Here is a 25388-nt window from a genome sequence, read left to right as displayed (position 1 = left end):
TTTTCTCTTCACATATCTATAGAAGCTTTTACAGTCAGTTTTTATGTTCCCTGCAAGCTTACTCTCATACTTTATTTTCCCCCTCTTAATTAATCCTTTTGTCCTCCTTTGCTGAATCCTAAACTGCTCCCAATCCTCAGCTTTGCTGCTTTTTCTGGCCAATTTATATGTTCTCTCCTTGGATTTTATGCTATCCTAAATTTCCATTGTTAGCCACAGTTGAGTCACCTTTTTTGTTTTATTTTTATGCCAAACAGGGATGAACAAATTCTGTAGTTCATCCATGCGATCTTTAAACGTTTGCCATTGCCTATCCACCCTCAACCCTTTAAGTAATGTTCCCCAATCCATCCTACCCAACTCGCGCCTCATACCATCGTAGTTTTCTTTATTTAAATTCAGGACCCTAGTCTATAAATCACATACTTCACTCTCCATCTTAAAGAAGAATTCTATCATATTTTGATCGCTCCGCCCCAAGGGGCCTCGCACAACAAGATTGCTAATTAATCCTTTCTCATTACATAATACCCAGTCTAAGATGGCCTGATCTCTAGTTGTTTCCTTGACATATTGGTCCAGGAAACCATCCCGTATACACTCCAGGAATTCCTCCTCCACAGTATTGTTACTAATTTGGTTAGCCCAATCTATATTTAGATTAAAGTCACCCATGATAACTCCTGTGCCCTTATTGCACGCGTCTCTAATTTCCCGTGTAATGCCATCCACAACCTCAGCATTACTTGTTGGGGGTCTGTAGGGAGGGGAAATGCCATGAGAAGATAAACATGAGGATAAGAATTTTACAGTTGAGACATTGGGGGAACTGGGGGCCACTGTAGGTCAGTGAGCATAGTGGTGATGGGTGAGCGGGACTTGGTGCGGGTTAATGTATAGGATGAGCTGAAGTTTATGGAGGGTGGAGGATGGGCGGCCAACTAGGAGAGCAGTGAAATCATCCAGTCTGTAGGTACCAAAGGCATGGATGAGGGTTTCGGCAGCAGATGGGCAGAGGTAAGTGGAGAGGTGGTGATCTCACAGAGGTGGAAGTAGGCAGTCTTTGTGATGGAGAGAATATGGAGTCAGAAGCTCAGCTCAGAGTCAAATGGGATTCCTAAGTTGAGAACAGTCGGCTTAACCAGAGACAGTGGCTGGGAAGGGTGTTGGAATCAGTGGAGAGGGTATAGAGTTTGTGGAAGGGGCCAAAGATGATGTCTTCAGTCTTCCAATGTTTAACTGAAGTAAATTGGAGCTTATCCATGAGTGGCAGTGAGACAAGCAGTCTGACAACACAGCGGCAGTAGAGGGGTTGAGAGAGGTGATGGAGAGTCCGCATACATGTAGAACCTGATGTCTTTGGATTATGTTGTGAGGGGGAGCATTTTTTTCTTTTATTTGTTCACGGGATGTGGGCGTCGCTGGCTAGTTCAGCATTTATTGCTCATCCCTAATTTCCCTTGAGAGGGTGGTGGCGAGCCGCCTTCTTGAACTGCTGCAGTCCTTGTGGTGAAGTTACTCCCACAGTGGGAACTTGGAGGTAGTGGTGTTCCCAAGCGCCTGCTGCCCTTGTCCTTCTAGGTGGTAAAGGTCGCGGGTTTGGGAGGTGCTGCCGAAGAATCCTTGGCGAGTTGCTGCAGTGCATCTTATAGATGGTACACACTGCAGACATGGTGCACTGGTGGTGGAGACAGTGAGGGGGAGATATTCAGTATTGCCCCGTTTGGGGCGCAATTATCGTCTGGACGCAAAGTTTAGTGCCTGGCGCTAATTATCGCCTCCGACTGCAAACTTGGCTTCTATCGCCCCTGGAGGTGATTGGAGCGTTAAATCAGGTGCTGCACACCTCTCTTAAGGCACTAACACCGAGGAGCGAGGCACTACCTCAGAGCGCTGGCGAAGCTCATGTGATGTCAGTCAGCCATGGAGAACAGACACACTGGTGCCAGCCAGTTCTTAAAAGGGAGGGTCGATCTTGCTCTCCATCCACATCCTGTTCATTGCAGCCTTGAATTTCGGCCTGGAGAGACCTGTACATCAAATCTGCTGGAAAGAACAATGGAGAGGCCCAGGGAAATGGAGTGCAGCCCCCATAGTCTCTTTTAAATCGATGCAAGGAAGGTCAAATCAAAATGAACCTGCAAAGTGCTGCTCAGTACCCAAAACTCCTTCACACAGCACTGAATCTCTCCAGAAGTCTCTCTCTCTCAGAATGCGTGTTGCAAAAATGTTGCCGACAGAAAAAGGCAGGAAGCGGTCGCCTTTAAATAGCGCTCCCCCAGTCCCTTCCCAACTGCAAAACGCTCCCCTCAACCTGTCATTGCTAACGGCAGGCGGTAAGGCAGGGGGTGCCACTCAATACCTGGTCTGGGGCATTGCACACTCGACTAACGTCATGATCTGCGGGAGCAGGAGATCGTGGTGGTAGTGTTTAGTGCCGCTGCAAAATGCCTGGTCAATTTCGCGAGCGGCGCAAGCATCACCGTGCCCGGGCGCTACTTGCTTTGCGCCCCATTACCGCCCTCTTAGGAGGCGGAAAGCAACCGAATTTTTTCCCCGAATGCTTACGGTGGCAGATGGGGTGCTAATCAAGCGGGCTGCTTTGTCCTGTAGATGAGGAAGAGGAAGGGACTAAGAATAGATCCCTGGGAGATTCCAGAGGTAACAGTATGGGGGGTGGCGAGAGAAGCCATTGCTGGAGATGCTCTAGCTAAGATTGGATAGGTAAGAGTGAAACCAAGCGAGGGCAATCTTATTGAGCTAGACAACAGAGGAGAGGCGTTTGAGGAAGATCATGTGGTTGACTGTGTCAAAGGCTCCAGTGAGGTCAAGAAGGATGAGGAGGGATAGTGAACTATGGTCACAGTAACATAGGATTTCATTTGATTAGATTCGTTTTAGTGCTGTGGCAGGGTCGGATACCTGTTTGGAGAGATTAAAACATGGAGTTGTGGTGAAGATAGGCATAGATTTAGGAGGTGACAACATGTTCAAGGACTTTGGAGAGGAAAGGAAAATTTGAGATGGGGCAATAGTTAGTAAGGACAGAGGGGTCAAAGGTGTTTTTTTAAGGAGGGGGTGATGACAGTAGTTTTGAAAAGGAGGGGGACAGTACCTTCGAAGTGGTAACCATTTACAATGTCAGCGAGCATGGGGGCCAGGAAGGGAGCTTGGATGGTCAGCAGTTCAGTGGGAATAGGGTCGAGGGAGCAGGAGGTGGGTCTCATGAACAGGATGAGCTCAGATAGGGCATGAAGGGAAATAGGAGGGAAGCTAGAGAAAGGGGTGTGTTTAGGGCTCGGGCTGGGGGAACTCATGAGAGATCACAATCTCATGCCTTTGCAATTGAGGATCACAATCTTACACTAATAGAAAAGAGGCCCTGGGCATAATATTCCGAGGCCCTGTGCCATCGGCAATGCCTCCCTCACACACGGTGAACAACTGATCAGAGACGGGGGGTGCAGGGCTCGGATTAATTATAGTGAATGGACTGCCAACTGACACTGTGGTACAAAGATAATAGCAGCACTGCAGATCCTCAGGCTGCAAGAGGTATATAAAAATTTCAAAGTACATACTTATGAACATTTCAGATCTTTATGCTTACCATTATAATAATTTCTTTCATGTTCTCCATAGGGAAATTTTTCTGATAGATGAACTTTTGATAAAAGTGCTTAAGGCACTTGCACCAAATTCCTGCCAGCGATATTTTAAGGCAGGCATTAACTAGTTTATTGAATTCTGCCTTGAAACAATGCTGACAGGAATTTGGGGGGGAAATTTTGTTGATTTGCGCTTCCCATTAGCGCCTTAAGAGGGCGCTAACGGGACGCAAAGCAACTAGCGCCCAGGCGCGGTGCCGCTAACGTCTCCCACAAAATTCAGTGGGAGATTAGCAGTGGCGGTAATCGTTAACGCCCCGTGGTGCTGCACCTCCAGTGATGACATCATCGCCGGGCGCAGCGCCCTGCTCGCGCCCCGGCCGCGATCTTCGGTAGCGCCCCCTGACTTACCACCGGACGCTATGTCCGACAGGGTCAAGGGGGCCTACCTGTGGCCGGGGCAGCGCAAATTAAAGGGGAGGTGCTGGGTGCATTTTTATTGCTGGCCGCCTGCCAGCACCTGCCCCATTGCTGTCCCCGGCCTTCTGTGCAGCACCCCCCCGTGAGCTCGGCACTTCTCTTGAGTGCTGGGCTCTTTTGCCGGCACTCCGATCCCTGGTGGTCCAGCTGGGCCCCAGTTCGCGCTGTGCTAGGCCCCTGCCCTTTAATAAGGGGAGGAAGGACTGCAGTACCACGGCGCGACGTGCCGCAGTGCGTGGCGCTGCTGCATGTAGTGCTGCGATATTCACTCGCAGCGCCCCAAGAGGGAGGCGGGGCGCTTCCCTCCCTCTTGGGGTGCTACCAGTGAATTTCGGGAGCCAGGGCGCTAACTTTTTCGGGCAGCGCCCCAGCGAAGTTAGTGCCCCAAAGGGGGCACGACACAATTTTTCCCCCTTCGAGTTAAGTGCTTGCAGCAAAATATCACCCATTGGAAAATTTCCCTCAGTATTCCATAAACAACCACTGGGTGGCACTATAGCCAACTGACTTCATTTCATATTCTTGAAAGTGAGGATTGATTGTTTTCTGAAGTTTTGCCCAAGTTTCTCCCTTTCTCCCCATCTTCCTGAGGCGGTGGGCTTAGACAGACTATTCTGTGCCTGATCCAGTCACCATCCATTGTCTGCGCACATACATCTTCCAGAAGGAGTAACAGATTAGCAATCAGAAGTGGGCTTACTGGCTGATCTCCCCTCTACCCCAGCATTCTGTCCTCCCCGCTCCCAACCTGGAACAGTGAGGCTAATTTTAGTGTCTTTGTTGCCACTCTGGTTTAATCAGCAAACTTAGCACATACTAAGGTTCGGGTCTGGAACCGTTTTAATCAGTACAGTTCAGTACCACCCACTAAGTCTTTGGGGTAAGCCAATTTCTTTCTTCTTAATGAAGCCCAATCTATTTTAGGTGACTAAACACAGCATCTTGTTTGAAGTTGTGCTTATTACTCAATTTATTACCATCTGATTTCAGTCTAATAATTGGAAGTTTCAAATAGTAATTCTATTAATGAAATCAAGACGTTGGCGGGAGAGTAGACTGAATTTGGAGAGGATTAGGAAGAGCAAGTAAGAATATTGCAGTCTCCAATCATGAAGCAAGATTTTCCAATTGGTGTTGCAGTGAGTCTTACAGCTCACATGTGAAGCTCTTAAAATTCCACTAAACAGATAAAAGAAATTGAAAGAAACACTGGGATTAATTGTTCGGATATTCAGTTCAATTCAATTCAATTTTATTTGTCATATATGCAGCAGACGTGTGTACTGCACAGTGAAATGTTGATTTTTACGAGTCCTCCCAACATTGGAATAAATATGGCATAACAATGATAAAAATATTAATAGAAATACTAATAGAAACGCAGTAATAATAAATAAAACAACAGTAATAAATAATAATAAATTAATCGTTCATGAGTCTTATGGCCTGGCGGTAGAAGCTGTTTCGAAACCTGTAGGGGATTAAAAAAGAAAGACATTTATATAGCACCTTTCATGACCTCAGGATGTCCCAAAACGCTTTACACCCTATGAAGTACAGTCACTGTTGTAATGTGGGAAACACAGCAGGCAATTGTGCACAGGAAGCTCCCACAAACAGCAATGTGATAATGACCAGATAATCTGTTTTTGTTATGTTGATTGATGGGATCAATATTGGCCAGGACACTGGGGATAACTCCCCTACTCTTCTTTGAAATAGTGCCATGGCATCTTTTACATTCACCTGAGAGGGCAGACGGGGCCTCGGTTGAACATCTCTCCTGACAGTGCAGCACTCCCTCAGCACTGCACTGGAGTGTCAGTCTAGATTTTTGTGCTCAAGTCCCTGAAGTAGGACTTGAACCCACAACCTTCTGACTCAGAGGTGAGAGTGCTACCCACTTTTTTTTTTTTTGCTGCCCACTTTTTTTTAATTAATATATACTTTATTGAACATTAAGAACATTTACAACATCGTGATCATTTCATTGTATCATACAATTCCATTCCGCCGCTCTGCACAGCCATTCCGCCACCACATTTTAACATCAAAACCTGAAGTTTAATTTGTCTCCTGTAACATATATTAATCGATTGTACTTTAAAAATTGATTGTAAAATACTATCTTTAAATTCCTTTCTGAATAAAACATCCACAGAGCCTTATAATGATCTTTTAGCTTATATTTAAAATACTCTTTCAGATTGATTCTCCTCCCCTTAAAAAACAGAGCATTCCTTCTTTGCACAATCACGAATCTAGCCAAACTGAACATTAAATTAATTGCCGCTCCGCTAGACTCGGGCAGACTTTCCTGCAATCCCCATCTCAAAATTGAGTCCCACGGGATTCCCATTCTCGCTCTTCAGTCCCCACCCAGCAAAAAAACTTCACACAACTGTCGAATATAGTACTTAAAATCATTTAACTGCGGACATAACACCAGTAAATGGGACAGAGTCTCATCCCGTGTCCCACACACTGGGCAAGTTGCCCCCTCCACTCGTCCAATCTTGCACAAGACCGTCATGGTAAAAATCCGGTTATGAGCCAATTTGAAATCCAGTTCAATCCACTCTGGACATTTAAAATTCGTCCACACTCCCTTCCAAATCCTGTTGAAGTCCAGCTGTGGGTATGTACTCTCCCAAAACTCCTGACCAGCAGGTGTCTTGAATCTCCATTCTCTAAATACCTCATAGAAATCTCGAGTATTACAGTTGTCAAATTGGACCAACTCTCCCCCTTTCTCCAGCAGAAAGCTTGGAAAAGCGGGACGCATTTTACTTCCTTTGGAGATTTCTGCATTTATTTCTTCCATCCAATCATGTGGTATTGCCCTCACAATCTTCTCATACATGATCCCGATTGCTTTTTCCTCTACCTCCTGATCCTCCTCCCACACCATGTCCCTCACTATCGCTTCCGGCAACCAACCTATAATTACTTCGTATAATACATCTTTCACACATATAATACCAGCTTTTATAAAAGCTTGCTTAAATAAAACCTCTCCTTCGATGTTGACCCACCTGTTCAAAAATAAGGGCTGTTCTAAAAATTCCTCAGCCCCCTTGGGCATAAACTGCACACTTTTTAAAAATTGGGCCCAAGTCTCTACAACCCCCTTATAAAACCTAGAGAGAAGTTTAATCGATTTCAAAAACATATTATTGTATTCCATATACAATGGCCCAGAAATTTGGGTCGGGGGCTTCCCGCGGGTGTAAGCCCCCGACCTGCACTTACCTTGCGCGCCGGCAGTTGAGCTGTAGTGCCCCGTGGAATTCCGCTCCGGGGCCTGGCCCAGCTGCCGGCGCGCTGTGCTTTCGTGTCCCGGGGCGTAGTTAGTGCGATGCGTCCCCTGGGATCACGTGAGCCATGGGCAGCCAATCGGAGGAGGGAAAAGCCCATTCATAAGATTGACAGGAAGACCTGTCTAAACTTATGAATACTACGGGCCTCAAAATAGAATTAAACCTTCAAATAATTTTTTTTTTAAATCACACTTTTTCAATAAACTACAAATTACATTAAATAACTATTTTAAACAATAATTTAAATTTTTGAAAAAAATAATTTTGTAAAAAAACGGGGCTAAAAATAAACTTACCTTGCTTTAAAGTATTTAAAAATAATAAACCTGTGGAAAAAATGTTTTAATTTTAATTAATTGACCACTTACCTTGTAAAAAGCAGGCCTTACGCCTGCTTTTTAAATGCGTAAATCCTACAGGCTTAACCTCGCGTGAAAACCTGCAAAAAAAAACTAAGTTCAAAGCACACGCGCAGCTTCCCCTGCGCGCGCGTTCCACCTCTGAACCTCTTCGTTCAGCAGATCGGAAGTGCCGGTTTCCCGCGCATGCGCAGTGCATGCAGGAAACCCGCACTTCCATTCGGCCTACGGGTGAGTACCCCGTGCGTACTCACCCGTGGAGAGCCGAATTTCTGGGCCAGTATCCCCTGCCCTCCTATCCCACTTTGTTTTAAAAAATGCTCAAAACAACTCTTCCAAAAACTTGTATTTGACTTCTGAAGAAATCTCTTCACCCATTTGATTCTAAAGGATTTTTTCTTCAAATCAATATCTGGGAAATTGAGTCCTCTGTAGGAACTGGGGTTCCTAGCCGAAGAATTGAGATCGACTCAGAAAATCAAAAACAATAAAATTTAATGAACAAACGAAGCTGTACAGGAAACTGTAGGATACAATGCAAGTAGGTCTGGTCTGCTTGAAAGCCCCTCTGGAAACTGCTAGAAGGTTCCGAGCTCAACTGCTAGCAGGTTCCGAGCTCAACTGCTAGCAGGTTCCGAGCTCTACTGCTAGAAGGTTCCGAGCTCTGACGTCATGACGTCATCACGTTCTTCCCGCCGTTGAGAGATCACGTGACGGACGGCATGACGTCATCACGCGGAGTACAGGAAAGAAGCCCTAGTACAGTTAACAGATACATTAAAGGTGCAGCCCCCAGCTGTACTACATTGCTGTAAAAGGAATTATATACAATTGTCCGTAATCCTCTGGTGGTTCCGCCACACCTCCCTGATTTCTCCATCCAATGATGGTATTGTAAGCCACCAAGGCTGGTTTCCCTTCCCATAAAAACCTCACACAAGCCTCTCGGATGGACTTTTCCGCCCACTCAGGAATATCCTCCACTGTCAATAAGTACCATCGCTTAGATAGCAGGGGAGCAGACACCACTGTCGCTCTTCCTTGCACTTTCAACCACCTTCTTTCCCATCTTCCCAAAATCTTTTTAATTTTCATAACCTTCGGTTCCCAATTTAATCGATCCACTTCATCCCTGTCTTTCTTGCACCCCATATGCACCCCCAGAACTTCCAAAACCTCCACCACCTTAAAGGGACTTTCCCCCAACCATTCCCCACTACCACTTCCTGCAACCAGGCATTGGGACTTACTATAATTCACTCTGGCTCCTGAAGCTCTACAATATTCCTCCACTACATCCATAGCTTTCCTCACTGACTCCCCATTTCTCAATGTTAAGGTTGTGTCACCTGCATATTGGTGTATCACTGACACCAGCCCAGAACTGGGCACCACAATCCCAACTACACCTTGTTTCTTTCGCATCATGTAACCTAATGGTTCTGCTACCAATGTGTACAATAATGGGGACGGGACAACCCTGTCTCACTGATCTCTGTATCGGAAAATACTTGATAAAAAAACCATTACATTTAACGCAGCTAACTATGTTTGAATAAAAAATTCTTATCCACTCAATGAAATTTTCCCCAAAACCAAATGCTTCCAAAACCTTCAATAAAAACTCATGAGAGACCCTTTCTCTTAATCTATCTTTAATACATAAGCCTCCCTCCCACTCTCTTCCATGAGCTCTATCGCATCTCGGATTGAGACCACAGAGTCTGCGCTGTCCCGGCCTATGACTCCATAGGACTGAAAGGGCAAAACTATCTGCAGCAACACCTCCTTCAAACGATTTGCCATAACCCTCGCCAAGATCTTATAATCCACATTTAATAATGTGATGGGCCTCCAATTCTTCAGATCCCTTCTATCCCCTTTATTTTTATAAGCTAAGCTTATGACACCTCTCCTCATAGATGGGGCCAGGCTTCCCTCAATTTTAATTTCCTTAAAAACTTCTAAGAGCAATGGACTTAAAATCTCAAAAAATTCTTTATAAAATTCTGCACTTATCCCCCCCTTCATTCCACTTATTGCTACTTTTATTTCTGCTAATCCTACTTCTTTGTCACACATGCTTCTCTCATCCTCCTTTAAACCCTCTTTAATAAAAGCACTAACCTTCTCCATCGCCAAATTGGAAATGTCTTCTTTTGTATATAACTCTTGATAAAAGCTGCTAGCCGCCTCTAAAATCTCCCCACTTTCATGAATGATCTTCTCCCCAACCTTCAACTCTCCAATTAATGATAATCTCTGTCGCAGCTTCTCTTGGTCTAGAAAATATCTAGTGCATCTTTTGCCCTCCAATGCATCTCTAGCCTTTGCATGGAGAATGGCCCCTTGCATTTTTCAGCTTGCAATAATTCCCACTCTTCCTTTAGCACCCGGAACTTAGTCTCAGCTCCCTTATCCCCTCCGTCAACTGCTTTACAGACATCCGTAAACCTTTTGTTTATATTCTCTTCTCGACGCCGGTTAGCTGCCACTTTCTTTTTCCCATAACGTACTGAAAAAACTTTTGCCTCATATTTGAAATTGTCCCACCAAACTCTTCTTTCTTTCAAGAACAAAAGTTCCTTCCGAGCATTCTTTATTATATTTAAAACCCCTTCTTTATAAGCAATTTCTTTCAGGTATTGATTGTTTAAAATCCATACCCCTGAACCGATCTTAACTCTGCTGTTCCTAATTCTAAGAACCAAAGCCGAGTGGTCACCCCTTCCTGCATAAACACAAAATCTATTCGGCTCTGTTTTAAAACATCACCCACCCAACCTGTTCTGGAGAACTCCCTTTTTATGGGGTTCCGGTCCCTCCATAAGTCTCTCAAATTTAAATTTGCCATCATTTTTACAATCATCCCTCTGGAGTTATCATCCTTAAAGATCATCTGGGCTGAAATGTCCATCCGAGATAAAAAAAATACATTAAAATCCCCCACTATACAAGGATTTTCCACCTCTGCTACTTCAGTGAATAACCCCCGAAAAAACTCGCGACGCTTGCAATGGTTGTTCGGTGCATAGATATTAAAGAGATTGCAATTAAATTCCTCCATTTTTACCCTTAGCCGTAAAAATCTCCCCTCAGAGTCCTTGTCCACCAAGGCAACATTCTCTTTTATGGACGGACTCACCAAAACAGCCACCCCTCTACGGTTATTGTTTGCATAACTTGCAAACACCTCTCCCTTCCAAACCTTCTGAACGCTTTCTAATCCTCATCCCAAAAGGTTTCTTGCTGACACAAGTCCGTGCCTTTAAAAACCTGCAACAACTGCTGCAATTTCTTCTCACCCCTCAGTCCGTTCACATTAACCGAGACCAATGTAATCATGGCTCCAAAGAAGGTAAGTATGCCTGATAATCTACCCATCATTTAATCTCTGGCCCTTCCCTCCTCTCATGCTCCTTCCCAACTTTTTGGTCAGCTGTTGCTTTTTCCTGCAGCCTCCGACTCTTTTTCACCTCCTGTTTGAACCTTCCCTGCTGTTTCAGCCTCTTCCTTGCATTAAGTTTGGGCCAAGGAGCTGCCCTTTCTCCCTCCTGCCCCTCACTAGCCTTTCCCTTTCCACATGATGCCACCCCACCTCCCACTTCCATGTCTCTGTCCCCCTCTAATTCCTCACTCTCAAGCTCTTCTGTAACCCTCTGTGCCTGCTCCCCGTCAGATACATAATCCTGCTCCCCGTCAGATACATCATCTCCCATAGAGAATCTTCCTGCTATCGCGGTTTCTCCAACAATGCCGCTCCCTTCGACCTCATCTTCACCTCTGACCCTTGCTCCCTGATCCTTCTCTCTCTGGGACAATGGCGCACCTATATTGCTCCCTTCTGGCACCTTTGTCTCGCCGCTCCCGTCCTGCTGCCCCTTTAAGGCTCCTGCCTCTTGCACCCTCTCCTTGTCTTGCCCCCTCCTGCTCACCGAGATGTCTGACTCCCCGTCTTTCTTTGGAGTACTTACATTTACCACGCAACCTGCTCCCGCCTCCTCTCCCACCACGGACACCAGATTCATTAGGGAGAGCTGAACCGTATTAAGGCTCGAGTCTGCACTCGACCCTTGCTGCCCGCTGCTGTCTTTGTTGTTTTCCACTGTACTTGGTGTGTTTTCCACCATCTCCATCCTGTTCTCTGCTCCGCAATTTTCTGCCTCTTCCTGTGCTCTTTTCTCCTTCAATTTACCAGCTGTGTCCCCCGACTGCTCTGCTCCTCCGGCCGTTTCACTCACACCTCCTGCTCCTTCTCCCATCTCCTCGTCACTCATAGAGCTTACTTCTGCCTCACACTCACAGTGGGTGGGGCCTTTGTGACACACCCCACAGCTCTCGGCCTTGCAGCTCCGAGCGATGTGTCCAGACTCGCCGCAATTATAACAGTACAAGTCTGGACAGTTTCTTACAAGCTGGTCGTGTCCAAGACAATAATAACAAACCTTCACTTGGTTATCATGCAGTACTCGGAAGTACTGCACTCCTTCCATTGTCTCGAATTTCATGCTGTACGGTAATGACTTCACCCCCTCTGGGAACCGCACCTTTACATAACGGGTTCCATCTGCTACCCATCTTCCTGGATAGTATCTCCTCTTTATTGCTGAGCAAATTTTAATGTCCCACGATGCCAACTTTTTGATTAGCATATCGTCCTCAATATAAACTGGCAAGTTTAAGAATGAGACCACCACCTCTTCCGAATATAGCAGAGATACCTCCAAGAACTTATCGCCAACTTTCAAACTGAGTAAAAGTCTTTCCACCTCCTCTCAGCCACTGACCGTCACCTTGAACCCAACATACGGCTTTGGTCGGCAGGCAAAGCAGCTTCCCTCACCACAGTCCTCATGTACCGCTTGGATAATATCCCAAGCTCGTATCTCCTTATCCTCGCACTGAACCACCACCGTGTTTTCTTTTCCAACCCTCCTGGGGTCCCGGCCCAAATCTTTGGACCTTTTTCTTTCCCTTCCAACCACAGTTTCTCCCCTAATTAAATTCATCTTGGGAACACTGTCCTCTGAGGGGCCCAGCACTCCAGACCCCTCAGCAGCCATCTGGCTGTTATTTATGGGCCAGAAAGGCCCTAAAACCTGAAAACAAAATCCCCAAAACCCACCAACTTTTTACAAACTCACTCCAACTCCCTGCTGCAATCAGGCAACCAGTAACACCGGCTCACTCCTAACCCCTCCCACCTAGAGAATGCTACCCACTGAGCCACTGGCTGACAGTAATACTCTCCATGCCCTTATCCTTTAAACAATAAAGTTCATTTAGATAACCTGTAGATATCAAAGTATTAAACAGGAATGTTACCTATAGATAGTAAAGTAACTTAATGGTTAAAAATCTGGAATGGCACTATCTGAGGTGCCAACTGTGGATGAGTCATTAAACCAAGGTCTTGTCTGCCTGTTCTGGTGGTTTAAGTGGATGTTAAAGGTCCCATGGTACTATTTGAATAGAAGGGATTTCCTTTGGCATCCAACCCAACATTCCTCCCTCAACCGATGTCAGCACAAAAGCAGATTAACTGATCATTCTTCTCTTGCTGTTTAATGACATCGCTGGGACAGAATGGCTGCTATGTTGATCTATATAACATCCCCAGCTCTTTACTACAACAACAACAACAGCTACTTATATATTTATATCGCACCTTAAACGTCTCAAGGAGCTTCAAAGGAGTGTTATAGAACAAAATTTGACACCGAGCCACATAAGGAGAAATTAGGGCAGATGACCAAAAGCTTGGTCAAAGAGGTAGGTTTTAAGGAGCACCTTAAAGGAGGAAAGAGAGATAGTGATGAAGAGAGGTTTAGGGAGGGTATTCCAGAGCTTAGGGCCTTGGCAACAGAAGGTATGGCCACCAATGGTGGAGCGTTTAGAATTGAGATGCTCAAGAGGCCAGAATTAGAGGAGTGCAGATATCTTAGAGAGTTGTGGGGCTGAATGAGATTACAGAGATAGAGAGGGGTGAGGCCATGGAGGGATTAGAAAACAATGATGAGAATTTTAAAATCGAGGTGTTGCTTAACCGCCGTTGTTTAGCCGGGAGTCAGGGGTGATGGGTGAACGGGACTTGGTGCGAGTTAAGACACAAGCAGCAGAGTTTTGGATGGCCTCAAGTTTACAGAGGGTAGAACGTGGGAGGCCAGCCGGGAGTGCGTTGCAATAGTCAAGTCTAGAGGTAACAAAGACATGGATCAGGGTTTCAGCAGCGGATGAGCTGAGGCAAGGGCGGAGTCGGGCGATGTTCCTGAGGTGGAAATAGGCGGTCGCTCATTTCGGGGTCAAATATGACACGAAGGTTGCGAACAGCCTGGTTCAGCCTTAGACAATTACCGGGGAGAGGGATGGAGTCAGCGGCTTGGGAATGGAGTTTGTGGCGGGGACCGAAGACAATGGCTTCAGTCTTCCCAATATTTAATTGGAGGAAATTTCTGCTCATCCAGTACTGGATGTTGTTAAGTCCGTGAATGATTGAGACACGGACTAGCAGGAGAGAAAACAAAACGATCTTTACTGGTGAAAGGCATAAACGAATCTAAACAACAGAGGCTCTCTAGCGCCTTTTATACAGGGGTGGTCACTGCCGGTACTGCAGTCTGAGACCAGTTATTCTCTTAAAGGTACATACACAACAATTCTTCCACTTTTAGATAAACAGTACATAACATTCATTTAACAACTAATGATAACGAATTACAATCACAATTACTGTTGCTAGATACATTGGTTAAGTTTAAGCAATTATAAGTTCAGTCTTTGAGGAGGCTTCCTGATTCTGTCTGGATAACGCCTCTTTGGAGTATCAGGTTCTTCTGGCAATGTTGAGTCAGAATCAATGTCGTTGTTTGGTTCATCTGCTTCCAATATTACCGGTTCTGCGGTAGCTGCAATTGGAACGTCGATTTCATTACCAGGTGTATCAGATCGTGGTGTGGAGTTGACGTTTTCCAGTGACTCAAGAATCTGGTCAGCATGGCGTCTTACAATGCTCTCCCCAACGTCCACGGTATACATGAGAGGTCCTTGTCACCTACAAATCGTTCCTGGCTGCCATTTCTCAGTGCGGTAGTCCCGGGCCAAAACTGGTTGACCTATCTTAAAACTCCTGGTCGGCCTTTCATTCATATTCTGAAACTGCCTGTTCTCCACATCTCTTCGGACGTTTGGCTTAACCAAATCCAAGCGGCATCGTAGTCTTCGATTGAAGAACATCATGGCTGGAGTTTGGTTGGTAACCGCATGTGTCCGGTAGGCAAACAAGAAGTTGTCCACCTTGTGTTGTAGGGGTATATCTTCATTACACATTGCCTTGATAGCCTTCTTGAATGTTTGGACAAACCTCTCGGCCAATCCATTAGTGGCTGGATGATATGGGGCAGATGTGTAATGCTTAACACCATTGTTCTTTAAGAACCTCCGGAACTCTTCAGACACAAACTGTGGTCCATTGTCAGAGCAAATCTGTTCAGGCAGCCCATTCCTGGCGAATATGGTTCGTAAAACTGTGATGGTTTTTTCCGTGGTGGTTGAGGACATTTTTATTACCTCTGGCCACTTTGAATGTGCATCCACCGCAATTAAAAATATCGAGTCCATGAAGGGACCAGCAAAATCAATGTGCACCCTTTGCCATGGAGATGAGGGCCACTCCCATGGATGCAGAGGAGCTTGTGGTGGGGCGTTTTGGACCTTCTGGCATCCTGCACAGCTCTTGGTCATCTCTTCGATTTCTCTATCGATTCCCGGCCACCACACAAACGCTCTGGCTAAGCTCTTCATTTTTACCCCACCCAGATGACCCTCATGAAGCTCATTGAGCACTCTATCCATCAACTTAGGTGGAATTACTACTCTGGATCCACACATCAAGGTTCCTCTGCACACTGACAGCTGTTGTCTTCTCGGCGAGAATGCTGGCAGCAGTGGTTCGCCATGTGCTGGCCATCCCTTCACCGTTAAATCATAGACCCGTGATAGTGTCGGGTCATTCCGTGTTTCCTTTTCTATGTTTGCATTCGTCACAGGGAGACATTCGACTATGGTCGAGTGGAATAACTCCATTGGATCCACTGCAAGGTCTTCTTCTTCCACCGTCGGCAACGGTAGACGTGACAATCCATCAGCATTTCCATGCTGTTTAGTTCCCCTGTACACGATGTCATATTGGTGTGCCCCTAGGAAAAGGGACCATCTCTGCAGCTGTTGTGCTGTCATTATTGGTACGCCTTTCTGCGGGTTGAAAATGGAGACAAGAGGTTGATGATCGGTTAGTAGAGTAAATTTTTGACCGTGCAGATAGTGATTGAACTTCTTCACCCCCCACACTAGGCTGAGGGCCTCTCTGTCAATCTGGGCGTAGTTACGCTCGGCAGAAGTTAACGAGCGTGACGCAAAAGCTATCGGCCTCTCCAAACCATCAAGGAATTTATGTGACAGTACCGCCCCAATGCCGTAGGGAGACGCATCACACGCCAGCCTGATTGGCAGTGCTGGGTTGTTGTGAGCCAATACTTCCTTCGAAGTGATTAAGTCCTTACTCTTCTGAAAAGCACGTTTACAATCATCGCTCCATTTCCATGCTACCCCCGTTCGTAGCAGGGCGTTCAGTGGATGCAGAATTGTCGACACATTCGACAAAAACTTATGATAGTAATTCACCAACCCGAGGAATGACCTCAGTTGCGACACATTTTCAGGCGCTGGGGCCTTAACAACCGCTTCAATTTTGTCAGGGGACTTATGTAACCCCTCTTCATCAATCACGTGGCCACAATACGATATCTGTTTCTTAAAAAATTCGCACTTGGGGCGGTTGGCTCGCAGCCCATGTTCCCGTAGTCTAGTGAGCACCTGTTCTAGGTTGTTAAGGTGTTCACTGTCATCTTCACTTGTTACAAGGATGTCATCCAAGTAACACTGAGTCCCCGGAATCCCTTGCAGGACTTGTTCCATCGCTCTTTGCCATATCGCCGGAGCCGATGCTACTCCGAATACCAATCGATGATACTGGTAAAGACCTTTGTGAGTGTTTATCGTGAGATACTTCCTAGAGGACTCTTCAACCTCCATCTGCAAATATGCTTGTGCTAGGTCAATTTTTGTAAAACGCTTCCCTCCAGACAGTGAGGCGAAGATGTCTTCTATCCTTGGAAGAGGATATTGTACTGTGTGAAGGACAGGGTTCACCGTCACCTTGAAATCCCCACAGATGCGAATCTTCCTTGGCTCTCCGGACTTATTGCTTAACGTTTTCTTCATGACAGGAACGATGGGTGTCGCCCACTCGCTCCAGTCGATCTTAGACAACACGCCCGCCTTCTCCAGATTCTCCAGCTCTGCCTCGACAGCTGGACGAATTGCATATGGTACCGGTCTCGCTTTGAAAAACTTGGGAACTGCATTCTCTTCTATTTTTAACGAGGCGGTTACGCCTTTAAGCGTGCCCAGTTCTTGTTGAAATACCTCTTTGGCGTTAGCTAAGATTGTTGACAATCGTCCAGGAGTGACGTCTTCATCTTTTTTACCGTCCACCGTCATTGCATGAATGGAATGCCAATCTAAGTTTATCTTCCTGATCCATTCCTGTCCCAATAACGGTGGTCCACCATTTGGCAGTATGTAGAGATACAATTTCCGTATTTTCTTGCCATTGTATTCGACAGGCACCCTTATTTTTCCTCTGGGGTATACTTTTTGCCCCGTATACGTCGTCAAGACGATGGATGTCTCTCTCAAGGGTATGTGTGAAAATAGCCGCTCATAGTCTCGTCGATTCATGACGGTTAGCGCTGATCCTGTATCCAATTCCATTTTAACTTGGGACCCTGCTATCGTGAGGGTGACCCAAATGGTTCGGTGATCCTCTTTTGCGATTACATTGTGAAGTTTGAGACAGCTTAATCTCCTGTTCTCGGATTCACTATCGCTCATCTGGTCTTCGGAACTACTGTCCGTCATCTTTTGTACTTTCTTGTACGGTTCCTTAGTAGCCTTTTTGTTGTCGCTGGTCTTCTTCCCAGACCTACAAACTCGTGCAATGTGTCCAACCTTCCCGCATTGTCTGCATATTTTGTCTTTGGACCAGCAGTCCTTCTGGTCATGGTTAGTTCTGCCGCAGCGATAACATTTTGCAAATCCCCGTGTCATTTCGTGGGTGCCGTATTCCTGTGGTTTTTGTTGAATTTCTGCAGCTCCCCTGGCTGTTGCTTCATACGATACTGCCACGCTGAAAGCCTTATCTAGCGTCAGCTCTTTTTCTGCGAGTAACTTCTTCTGTGTTCCTTCACTCAGGAGTCCACAGACAAATTTGTCCCGTAGGTTATCTGCCAGTCCTGCAGTGCTTTGATAGCTTGCGTAGTTCCGTAAGATACTCAGCATTGCTCTCATCTTTGTGCTGAGTTCTCCTGTGGAATTTAAATCTTTCTGCTATCAACAGTGGTGCAGGGTTTAAGTGCTCCTGTAGAACAGCAACAATTTCGTTAAAACTCTTCGCCTTCGGTTTGGCTGGAGTAATCAGATCCCGCAATAGGCCGTACGTTCTAGCGCCCATTACGTTTAGCAATATTGATGCCTTTTTCCCCTCCGCTATTTCATTTGCCTCGAAATATACCTCGACTCTTTCCACATACGTGGTCCAGTCCTCTAATGTATTATCAAAAGCAGTGATACAGCCAGTCTTCGGCATCTTGCAAATCTAAAATGGCATCTCCCGCGCTTTGCCTTCTTCCCCGATTTAACAAAATGGCGCCTCCCGCGCTTTGTCTTCTTCCCCACTGTTGTTAGCGCTGCTTTCCACGGTTTCCTGCGCGTTAAATATTAATTCGTTTTCTTTTATTATCTTCCCGTCGTGGAGCGGACCCTCTGGGACACTTCCCTCCCTCTTCTGAGGTCCGAACGCTGCCCAGCTTCGAAACACCGGCCGCGCCCTATGTGCTCCACCCTCTCTCTCTCTCTCTCCTTGCTTCCCGACTCGCTGCCCAGCCCCGTTGAAAAGCCACCCGATCGAGCTTCAGCCCGCCGCAGCCCAGGAAGGATCAGAGCACTACCTGCCACCAGCCCGATTAACTGGGAAACCACGGACCGAGGAACCCAGCCTGGCTCTGGACAGTCTCTCCTGCGAGTTTTGAAATCGAAGATTGACGGTCGACGCCCGTTTCTCGAGTTTCAATGGCCTATTTTTTTTTCTTTTTTCTTCTTTCTTCTGGCTCCGACCTTCAACAACGTCGTCGGAGCTGCTGCTGAGTTGCAGGTAAGTTCGTTTCTAACTCGTCGCCAGTGTTAAGTCCATGAATGATTGAGACACGGACCAGCAGGAGAGAATACAAAACGATCTTTACTGGTGAAAGGCATAAACAAATCTAAACAACAGAGGCTCTCTAGCACGATAGCAAAATACTGCAGATGTTGGAAATCCGAAATAACAACAGAAAATGCTGGAAAAACTCAGCAGGTCAGGCAACATCTGTGGAGAGAAATTTGAGTTGACGTTTCGGGTTGGACCCTTCTTCAAAACTGGAAAGAAAAGAAACTAGATCGGAGGCAGGGCTGCGATCGGACAAAAGAATATAGTGCCTTTTATACAGGGGTGGTCACTGTCGGTACTGCAGTCTGAGACCAGTTATTCTCTTAAAGGTACATACACAACAGATGTCAGACATTTAGAGACAGTAGAGTGGTCGAGAGAGGTGGTGGGGAGGTAGAGCTGGGTGTCATCAGCATACATGTGGAAACTGACGCTGTGTTTTCAGATGATGTCGCCGAGGGGCAGCATGTAGAAGAGAAATAGGATAGATCCTTGGGGGACACCAGAGGTAATGGTGCGGGAGTGGGAAGAGAAGCCATTGCAGGTTATTCTCTGACTACGATTAGTTAGATAAGAATGGAACTAAGCGCATGCTGTCCCACCTAGCTGGACGATGGTGGAGAGGTGTTGGAGGAGGATGGAGTGGCCAACCATGTCAAAGGCTGCAGACAGGTCAAGAAGGATGGGGAGGGATAGTTTACCTTTGTCACAGTCACATAGGATGTCATTTGTGACTTTGATAAGAGTCGTTTCGGTACTGTGGCATGGGTGGAAACCTGATTCGAGAGATTCAAACATGGAGATCTGGGAAAGATGGGCACGGATTTGGGAGGCGACAACACGTTCAAGGACTTTGGTGAGGAAAGGGAGATTGGCGATGGAGCAGTAGTTTGCAAGGACGGAAGTAATCTATTGTGTTGAGATATATAAGCAGTGTACAAAATTCATCAGTATCACCTGTAGAAAAGGTTTTATAGTTCGGTGACACAATGTAGATAGGATTCTGTATAGGGAACACTGGAGGGGAGTTTTTCTTATGTTCTGCACGTAGAGAATCAGCATTCATCATGCACAGGGCAGAAAAAAGAGGCAGTGACCATTATGTTAGGTCTCCATTCATATTGTGCTGTTCCGAGATATCCTGGGGTTTTCCAACCGTGCGTAACTAGGCCTGCACCTGTAGTGACCGCAGGTCCAGCATTAGTATTTTAACGAGATGGACATGCCATTCCTGGCCTCCCACTTCATTTTCTGGTGTACCCACTTGTTGAGTGCCTGTCAAAAGCTGGTGTTCTGACCTGTCCCTGAAGCTCCTCAGACTGAAGGGAACCTAGTGGCCTCACATTGATGAAAGTCTACCCTGTGCTCCCTGGATTGTGAAAATGTTGTCACTCTCCTAGTCGTCTGTATGATAGTATAAGACTGGAGGGCAGAATATTCTTTGTACCATTAGACTGCCCTTGATTACCATCCCCCTGCAGTTCCTTCCTTGTCAACCTCCATTACTAAAAATCTGTCGGACAACTCAAGTAAACCGTTTTTCTCTGTTTCTATCTATTCTTTTTACATGCCCGAGGGCTACGATCTGCATGCTACCAATTTCTGCACTGTCTCCTTCTTTCTCCGTGGTGACTGTAAAAAAAAAATAACCATTTGTATCTAAGATACAGCTTGGTATTAGCTTTTCTGTCACATAAGGGGTTAAAAACCAACTTCACTTCACTATTGTTCAGTTGGTCTGCTGTCAGTTACTTGAAGGAGGAGCCAAACCACTCAATACAAATATTAACCTGCTGTGTGATGTGTTCAGATATGTGTCTGATTGACAGCTTTTAAAATTGAACAGACGGTTATTTAATTTCATGAATCTGCAGGCATTATTTTAGAGGGATTTATCAATCTTCCTCTTTTCGAATTAATGAGTTTAATTTTAAACCTTTGGTGAGATATTATCCAACGCGAACCTCTGAAGAGAATAAGCTAAGACAGACAGCTTTTGTAGTTAGTGAGGAAAAGAATTAATGAAACAACTATGTAAAAAGTAAAAATAACAACAGAAAATGCTGGAAAAACTCCCTTCGACCCGAAACGTTGACTCTATTTCTCTCTCCACGGATGTTGCCTGGCCTGCTGAGTTTTTCCAGCATTTTCTGTTGTTATTTTGGATTTCCAGCATCCGCAGTATTTTGCTATCGTATGTAAAAAGTAATTACGGTGTTAATGTTAGCACTATAGTTGCAAACTATTTATTATTTTCTACAATATGAGGAGTTAGTGATGTTTAAAACTATGGTAAATATATATATTATGTTTCAACTATTATTTGTTCATTTACTTTTTTAATGAATTTGTTTGACATGTAATGCCTAAAATAAGGTCATGTGTTCATAAGGTCTGCCACCTCTCGAAGACAAGGAAGATCCCATAGAAGAACGGAATAGAACCAGTATCTGAAGTCATCAAAAAGAGATCTTTATCTTTTTGTCTTGGGCTTGCTATTATATTTTACCTAGATATCAGGGTAACTGGAAACACTATCAAGGATTTAGAGAGCAAAGGCTCACCTATGAGATTTGTCTGAAACATGAGTAAAATGGTAAAAGAAACCCAAAAATATAGCAACAATCTTCAGATACTTTTCTTTCTTTTGTATAGCAAACAGTATAGTCGCTACTTGGTTGTCGAACCCGACAGTTTGTTTCTCAAGAGATTCAATTAGTTGGTGCTTCATACAGATTTTTATTCTAAATCATAATTTTTCCCCATTACATTTTTCTTGGTGAATTGATTAAAAAGTCCTCCTAATCAAACAACATCAATATGTAACAAAAGATTGCAGCATTTTCTGTCACTCTCATGATGTATTTCAATGATTTACTTCTGCTGATTTCCCTGTTGGTGTACCTTATCTTTTTTTTAAAATTACAGGTTTTAGACTGGATAGAAAACCATGGTGAAGCATTTCTGAGTAAGCACACTGGGGTCGGAAAGTCACTTCACAGAGCCCGTGCTCTCCAGAAGAGGCATGACGATTTCGAAGAAGTAGCTCAGGTAGGAACGATAGCTCATCTCATATCTACTTTGACAAGTCTTAAATCATTAGCACTCAGCAAGACTTCACATTCTGTATGTTATTACTGATTAAAGGTTCTAATTCTCTTTTTAAAATGATGCAATATTTTGTAAAGGAAATGAACAGCAACACACAGTGGTTGCATAACACACAGAACCAAGACTGTCCTCCAAATCTCTGTCTGGAACAGTCAAATATCTCCCAAGCATTCAACACATCATGGCCTGCTGATTTTCAAATTGACTAAAATCATTTTGCGAGATGGAATGCATTTTCTTTATGTACTTAGATTTAATTAAGTGAATATTCCTATGATTATTGGAGTCTTTAGCATTTCTGACAGCACTTCATTACTTTGATGGTACTCTGAAAAGTTTGCTTTATTAAATTAAAGTTAAATGTTGCTTAATGCATTTTTTGATATATGCCCTGCTTTAATGTACTGTATATGCCGTTACACATCAGAAGCCTTGGAGCCAATGGGGTTGATTTTGGTTTAACTGGCAGGAGGTCGGCAGGACAAGAGCAACAGCTGCCCGGAGGAGTTGGTGGGGGTCCCTTGCCAATTTACAGTTTGCCTCTAATTATCCAGAGTGAAGCAAGCTGCCTCATGAAATGTGCTCCCCATAGCCAACTTACCAATTGAAAAGAAAGCAGGCGCTGCTGCAGGTTCTTAAGGGCCTGCAGCAGCTTAAAGGGGACGTGCATTTTTGTGGCTAAAGCAGGGAAGCAATACCGTGGAACTACAGAAGGGTATCTGGGGGCAAGAAGATTTCCAACAGGGCCTTGGGTTTTCCGGTAAAACAGCCACAGAGAGGCTGGTGGAGGAATTTCAGAATAGAAAGAAGGTCCTCTTCCCCTTGGATGGCTGGCAGGTGCCAAGGCAAATTGGTGAACATGCATGGTGAGAGGTGTGTCAATGTGAGCAGCATTATCTTCAGGACTTGGCTGTTGTGCAGAAAGAAATGTAATAATCTTATCAGGAGTGCTAAGGCAAGAGTCTCCTTCACGTCTCTCACACTTTCTGCACAACCCGGCAGGATCCGACATTTGCCTCAACACTGTCAATACTTCCCCTCTCTGTTTGACTCACTGTCCATAAGTCAGTAGGGAAGACTTCACTGCATCTCCTTTCTATTGCACTCACACCCTCAAATGTTGCTTCTCCTTCACAAATACTTTTCTTACTTAGCCTGGCTGCTTCTTCCTGTTGTCATGCACACTGTGGTACGCTCATTCATATATGGTGAGGATTGAGAGCCTTTGGCCAGGACACACATTAGCCCACTTCCACACCCTGCATGTGAAGCCGGCACATAACAGGAGGGAGGTGACCAGCACAGCAAGAGGTCCCACCACATTGCTAACGTGTGCTCCTCTGGAAGAGGCCACTATTGACATCATAGGAAGGCATACAGCCATCAACATCAGTATTAGCAAGCCTGGAGGCATGGCACAGCAGGGTTTGTTAGCATCTTCCCTTCCTCTTAACTTTCTACTTAACTCTTTCAGTTACTAACCTCCTGAACATTGCAACCTGGCGTTCCACAGCACTACCAGTGATTTGCTAGTGCTTGCCCTCTATATTCTGACCTTTGTCCCAGTCCCAGTTTTCTAGGTCAATGAGAAGGCTGAGATGTAAACTCTGATAGCAATACATCATCAATCACTCTTACTTGGCAAGCACCAGCGCAGAAATCATCATTCCATGTAACTTAGATAGTGAATTTAAGGGGACTGCACTGGAGGATTCATTGAGCACAAGTGAGCCGGAGCAGGTGGAGGTGGTAAAGAAGGCCAAGGGAAGAGTTAACTGGAGGGACAGCTCACTGCAGAAGAGGGTAGAGATGCATACTTCAGGGGCACAGCATTTTTTTTTTAATTGATGATTTCTGTGCACCAGCAATTACTGAATGCATTAGACTGCCTACCAGGGAGCATCTAAGATAGGTTGGGTAGCACTGTAGTCTACTACTCACTTGTATAGGGTTGCCATGCATTGTGTCATACGAACATACGTATCATACGAACATATGAATTAGGAGCAGGAGTAGGCCACTCGGCCGCTCGAGCCTGCTCCACCATTCAATAAGATCATGGCTGATCTGATTATTCCACATTCCCGCCTACCCCCAATAACCTTTCATCCCCTTGCTTATCAAGAATCTATCTACCTCTGTCTTAAAAATATTCAAAGACTCTGCTTCCACCGCCCTCTGAGGAAGAGAGTTCCAAAGACTCATGACCCTCTGTGAGAAAAAAATGTCTCCTCATCTCTGTCTTAAATGGGCGACCCCTTATTTTTAAACAGTGACCCCTAGTTCTAGATTCTCCCACAAGAGGAAACATCCTCTCCACATTCACCCTGTCCAGACCCCTCAGGATCTTATATGTTTCAATCAAGTCACCTCTTACTCTTCTAAACTGCAGCGGATACAAGCCTAGCCTGTCCAACCTTTCCTCATAAGACAACCCACCCATTCCAGGTATTAGTCTAGTAAACCTTCTCTGAACTGCTTCCAATGCATTTACATCCTTCCTTAAATAAGGAGACCAATACTGTACACAGTACTCCAGATGTGGTCTCACCAATGCCCTGTATAACTGAAGCATAACCTCCCTACTTTTGCATTCAATTCCCCTCAAAATAAACGATAACATTCTATAGCTTTCCTAATTACTTGCTGTACCTGCATAGTAACCTTTTGCGATTCATGCACTAGGACACCCAGATCCCTCTGCATCTCAGAGCTCTGCAATCTCTCACCATTTAGGTAATATGCTTCTTTTTTATTCTTCCTGCCAAAATGGACAATTTCACATTTTCCCACATTATACTCCATTTGCCAGATATTTGCCAACTCACTTAACCTATCTATATCCCTTTGTAGCCTCCTTATGTCCTCTTCACAATTTACTTTCCTGCCTATCTTTGTATCATCAGCAAATTTAGCAACCATACCTTCTGCCCCTTCATCCAAGTCATTTATATAAATTGTAAAAAGTTGAGGCCCCTGTGGCACACCACTCATTACATCTTGCCAACCAGAAAATGACCCATTTATGCCTACTTTCTGTTTCCTGTTAGCTAGACAATCTTCTATCCATGCCAATATGTTGCCCCTACACCATGAGCTTCCATTTTCTGCAATAACCTTTGATGTGGCACCTTATCAAATGCCTTCTGGAAAGCTAAGTACAGTACATCCACCAGTTCCCCTTTAT

The 25388-nt window shown here is 45.2% G+C and overlaps 1 protein-coding gene across 7 annotated transcripts in view; it reads left to right on the top strand.

Annotated features, from left to right (window-relative positions):
- The window catches only part of kalrna (kalirin RhoGEF kinase a), a 1017450-nt gene that overhangs the window by 499254 nt on the left and 492808 nt on the right, over positions 1–25388 (top strand). For all 7 annotated transcript variants that reach the window (XM_085986273.1, XM_085986275.1, XM_085986274.1 and 4 more), the window contains exon 10: positions 22019–22141. In XM_085986273.1, coding sequence (XP_085842399.1) covers positions 22019–22141 — 123 coding nt within the window. The remainder of the gene's footprint in view (positions 1–22018; positions 22142–25388) is intronic.

This window comes from Somniosus microcephalus, chromosome 4 (assembly GCF_052327205.1).
Source record: "Somniosus microcephalus isolate GS21.2 chromosome 4, FLI_Smic_1.0, whole genome shotgun sequence".
Taxonomy (NCBI): Eukaryota; Metazoa; Chordata; class Chondrichthyes; order Squaliformes; family Somniosidae; genus Somniosus; species Somniosus microcephalus.
The sequence above is the reverse complement of the archived record's forward strand: the minus strand, read 5'-3'. Positions and strand labels throughout refer to the sequence as shown.